At 28.0% G+C, this 6,000-nt stretch overlaps 1 protein-coding gene across 1 annotated transcript in view; it reads right to left on the bottom strand.

Annotated features, from left to right (window-relative positions):
- ap4b1 (adaptor related protein complex 4 subunit beta 1) overlaps positions 1–4,797 on the bottom strand; it is a 33,958-nt gene extending 29,161 nt beyond the window's left edge. Inside the window, exon 1 of the mRNA XM_059332522.1 lies at positions 4,474–4,797. Coding sequence (XP_059188505.1) covers positions 4,474–4,586 — 113 coding nt within the window. The 5' untranslated portion in view covers positions 4,587–4,797. The remainder of the gene's footprint in view (positions 1–4,473) is intronic.
- Positions 4,798–6,000: the final 1,203 nt, after the last annotated feature.

A 6,000-nucleotide genomic window follows, 5' to 3' on the forward strand; every position in this document is an offset into this window, starting at 1 on the left:
TATATATAATATAAATATGAATATATATTACCTGATAACCATTAGGACGGTGTTCCTGTATATTAATATATATAATATAAATATTAATATATTTACCTGATAACCTTTAGGACGGTGCTCCTGTATATTAATATATATAATATAAATATTAATATATATTACCTGATAACCTTTAGGACGGTGCTCCTGTATATTAATATATATAATATAAATATTAATATATTTACCTGATAACCTTTAGGACGGTGCTCCTGTATATTAATATATATAATATAAATATTAATATATATTACCTGATAACCTTTAGGACGGTGTTCCTGTATATTAATATATATAATATAAATATCAATATATATTACCTGATAACCTTTAGGACGGTGTTCCTGTATATTAATATATATAATATAAATATATATTACCTGATAACCTTTAGGACGGTGTTCCTGTATATTAATATATATAATATAAATATGAATATATATTACCTGATAACCTTTAGGACGGTGTTCCTGTATATTAATATATATAATATAAATATATATTACCTGATAACCTTTAGGACGGTGTTCCTGTATATTAATATATATAATATAAATATTAATATATATTACCTGATAACCTTTAGGACGGTGTTCCTGTATATTAATATATATAATATAAATATGAATATATATTACCTGATAACCTTTAGGACGGTGTTCCTGTATATTAATATATATAATATAAATATGAATATATATTACCTGATAACCTTTAGGACGGTGTTCCTGTATATTAATATATATAATATAAATATGAATATATATTACCTGATAACCTTTAGGACGGTGTTCCTGTATATTAATATATATAATATAAATATGAATATATATTACCTGATAACCTTTAGGACGGTGTTCCTGTATATTAATATATATAATATAAATATGAATATATATTACCTGATAACCTTTAGGACGGTGTTCCTGTATATTAATATATATAATATAAATATTAATATATATTACCTGATAACCTTTAGGACGGTGTTCCTGTATATTAATATATATAATATTAATATGAATATATATTACCTGATAACCTTCAGGACGGTGTTCCTGTATATTAATATATATAATATAAATATAAATATATATTACCTGATAACCTTTAGGACGGTGTTCCTGTATATTAATATATATAATATAAATATAAATATATATTACCTGATAACCTTTAGGACGGTGTTCCTGTATATTAATATATATAATATAAATATGAATATATATTACCTGATAACCTTTAGGACGGTGTTCCTGTATATTAATATATATAATATAAATATAAATATATATTTACCTGATAACCTTTAGGACGGTGTTCCTGTATATTAATATATATAATATAAATATAAATATATATTTACCTGATAACCTTTAGGACGGTGTTCCTGTATATTAATATATATAATATAAATATAAATATATATTACCTGATAACCTTTAGGACGGTGTTCCTGTATATTAATATATATAATATAAATATAAATATATATTTACCTGATAACCTTTAAGACGGTGTTCCTGTATATTAATATATATAATATAAATATAAATATATGTTTACCTGATAACCTTTAGGACAGTGTTCCTGTATATTAATATATATAATATAAATATAAATATATATTTACCTGATAACCTTTAGGACGGTGTTCCTGTATATTAATATATATAATATAAATATAAATATATATTACCTGATAACCTTTAGGACGGTGTTCCTGTATATTAATATATATAATATAAATATTAATATATTTACCTGATAACCTTTAGGACGGTGTTCCTGTATATTAATATATATAATATAAATATGAATATATATTACCTGATAACCTTTAGGACGGTGTTCCTGTATATTAATATATATAATATAAATATGAATATATATTACCTGATAACCTTTAGGACGGTGTTCCTGTATATTAATATATATAATATAAATATATATTACCTGATAACCTTTAGGACGGTGTTCCTGTATATTAATATATATAATATAAATATATATTACCTGATAACCTTTAGGACGGTGTTCCTGTATATTAATATATATAATATAAATATAAATATATATTACCTGATAACCTTTAGGACGGTGTTCCTGTATATTAATATATATAATATAAATATGAATATATATTACCTGATAACCTTTAGGACGGTGTTCCTGTATATTAATATATATAATATAAATATTAATATATTTACCTGATAACCTTTAGGACGGTGTTCCTGTATATTAATATATATAATATAAATATAAATATATATTACCTGATAACCTTTAGGACGGTGTTCCTGTATATTAATATATATAATATAAATATGAATATATATTACCTGATAACCTTTAGGACGGTGTTCCTGTATATTAATATATATAATATAAATATTAATATATTTACCTGATAACCTTTAGGACGGTGTTCCTGTATATTAATATATATAATATAAATATTAATATATTACCTGATAACCTTTAGGACGGTGTTCCTGTATATTAATATATATAATATAAATATATATTACCTGATAACCTTTAGGACGGTGTTCCTGTATATTAATATATATAATATAAATATGAATATATATTACCTGATAACCTTTAGGACGGTGTTCCTGTATATTAATATATATAATATAAATATGAATATATATTACCTGATAACCTTTAGGACGGTGTTCCTGTATATTAATATATATAATATAAATATAAATATATATTACCTGATAACCTTTAGGACGGTGTTCCTGTATATTAATATATATAATATAAATATTAATATATTACCTGATAACCTTTAGGACGGTGTTCCTGTATATTAATATATATAATATAAATATATTACCTGATAACCTTTAGGACGGTGTTCCTGTATATTAATATATATAATATAAATATAAATATATATTACCTGATAACCTTTAGGACGGTGTTCCTGTATATTAATATATATAATATAAATATCAATATATTACCTGATAACCTTTAGGACGGTGTTCCTGTATATTAATATATATAATATAAATATAAATATATATTACCTGATAACCTTTAGGACGGTGTTCCTGTATATTAATATATATAATATAAATATAAATATATATTACCTGATAACCTTTAGGACGGTGTTCCTGTATATTAATATATATAATATAAATATGAATATATATTACCTGATAACCTTTAGGACGGTGTTCCTGTATATTAATATATATAATATAAATATGAATATATATTACCTGATAACCTTTAGGACGGTGTTCCTGTATATTAATATATATAATATAAATATTAATATATTTACCTGATAACCTTTAGGACGGTGTTCCTGTATATTAATATATATAATATAAATATGAATATATATTACCTGATAACCTTTAGGACGGTGTTCCTGTATATTAATATATATAATATAAATATGAATATATATTACCTGATAACCTTTAGGACGGTGTTCCTGTATATTAATATATATAATATAAATATGAATATATATTACCTGATAACCTTTAGGACGGTGTTCCTGTATATTAATATATATAATATAAATATGAATATATATTACCTGATAACCTTTAGGACGGTGTTCCTGTATATTAATATATATAATATAAATATAAATATATATTTACCTGATAACCTTTAGGACGGTGTTCCTGTATATTAATATATATAATATAAATATTAATATATTTACCTGATAACCTTTAGGACGGTGTTCCTGTATATTAATATATATAATATAAATATGAATATATATTACCTGATAACCTTTAGGACGGTGTTCCTGTATATTAATATATATAATATAAATATGAATATATATTACCTGATAACCTTTAGGACGGTGTTCCTGTATATTAATATATATAATATAAATATGAATATATATTACCTGATAACCTTTAGGACGGTGTTCCTGTATATTAATATATATAATATAAATATGAATATATATTACCTGATAACCTTTAGGACGGTGTTCCTGTATATTAATATATATAATATAAATATGAATATATATTACCTGATAACCTTTAGGACGGTGTTCCTGTATATTAATATATATAATATAAATATGAATATATATTACCTGATAACCTTTAGGACGGTGTTCCTGTATATTAATATATATAATATAAATATGAATATATATTACCTGATAACCTTTAGGACGGTGTTCCTGTATATTAATATATATAATATAAATATGAATATATATTACCTGATAACCTTTAGGACGGTGTTCCTGTATATTAATATATATAATATAAATATGAATATATATTACCTGATAACCTTTAGGACGGTGTTCCTGTATATTAATATATATAATATAAATATAAATATATATTACCTGATAACCTTTAGGACGGTGTTCCTGTATATTAATATATATAATATTAATATGAATATATTTACCTGATAACCTTTAGGACGGTGTTCCTGTACCTCAGCTGGTCTGACTGGATGTTGGGGTTACTCAGAGATCTCTTCAGCTCCCTCACCGTCTCCTCTCCGCCCAGGTAAGGCATGTCTGCTGCTTATTGATCTAAAATATCACTGATACCACATTAATATACTCAGAACACGTGGTTACATTAAACACCTGAGCGGCTAACACTCAGAAACTGCTTCTTCTTCTTGTTCCCGACTCTCTGCTGACTGTTGTTTGCACCGAGCAGACTCTTCTTCTGCTCTCATTTAATGTCTGTTTAGAGGCTGCTGCTCTCTGCTGGTTGGAGGACAAACAACACCATCTACCAGTTAACAACACATATGATCCTCCTGATCAATACGTGTGACGTTTAACAACAAATAAACTCGGTCACATGGAGCGCTGCTGCCATCTTCATATGGAAGCCCATTTCTGACAGAGACAAAGAAAAAAAAAGATCAAACTCAGCCTTATAAATAAAAAATATCCTCAAAGTAAGCCAAAGTCGAAATTATGATATAAAAAGTCAGAGTTATCATATCTAATCAATCACTTTCTAGACCAGTAGTCCACCAACCACCAGGGGCAGGGCCGTGTTTCTCCCCTATAAACAGCCTGGTTGCTGATTGGATAGAACGCTAAGCAGGATGTGACGTAGTACTCGACGCCACAACAACACGCGGCATTTGTAAAAGCTGGTGAAGCAGTGTTGCCAACTTAGCAACTTGTTGCTATATTTAGCCACTTTTTTTCAAGAAAGTGACTGGAGACAAATCCAGAGACTTTTTCTGGTGGCCGGAGGGGATGTTAACCCCTTAGCGTCCAGTCTGCTAATTGCTAACAGGCTAACAGTTAGCTCTGTAGCAGTACAGTGTGTATGTGCTAGCAGGCTAACAGTTAGCTCTGTAGCAGTACAGTGTGTATGTGCTAGCAGGCTAACTGTTAGCTCTGTAGCAGTACAGTGTGTATGTGCTAGCAGGCTAACAGTTAGCTCTGTAGCAGTACAGTGTGTATGTGCTAGCAGGCTAACAGTTAGCTCTGTAGCAGTACAGTGTGTATGTGCTAGCAGGCTAACTGTTAGCTCTGTAGCAGTACAGTGTGTATGTGCTAGCAGGCTAACAGTTAGCTCTGTAGCATTACAGTGTGTATGTGCTAGCAGGCTAACAGTTAGCTCTGTAGCAGTACAGTGTGTATGTGCTAGCAGGCTAACCGTTAGCTCTGTAGCAGTACAGTGTGTATGTGCTAGCAGGCTAACAGTTAGCTCTGCAGCAGTACAGTATGTATGTGCTAGCAGGCTAACAGTTAGCTCTGCAGCAGTACAGTATGTATGTGCTAGCAGGCTAACAGTTAGCTCTGTAGCAGTACAGTGTGTATGTGCTAGCAGGCTAACAGTTAGCTCTGTAGCAGTACAGTGTGTATGTGCTAGCAGGCTAACAGTTAGCTCTGTAGCAGTACAGTGTGTATGTGCTAGCAGGCTAACACTTAGCTCTGTAGCAGTACAGTGTGTATGT

Source organism: Centropristis striata, chromosome 5, assembly GCF_030273125.1.
Source record: "Centropristis striata isolate RG_2023a ecotype Rhode Island chromosome 5, C.striata_1.0, whole genome shotgun sequence".
Lineage (NCBI taxonomy): Eukaryota > Metazoa > Chordata > Actinopteri > Perciformes > Serranidae > Centropristis > Centropristis striata.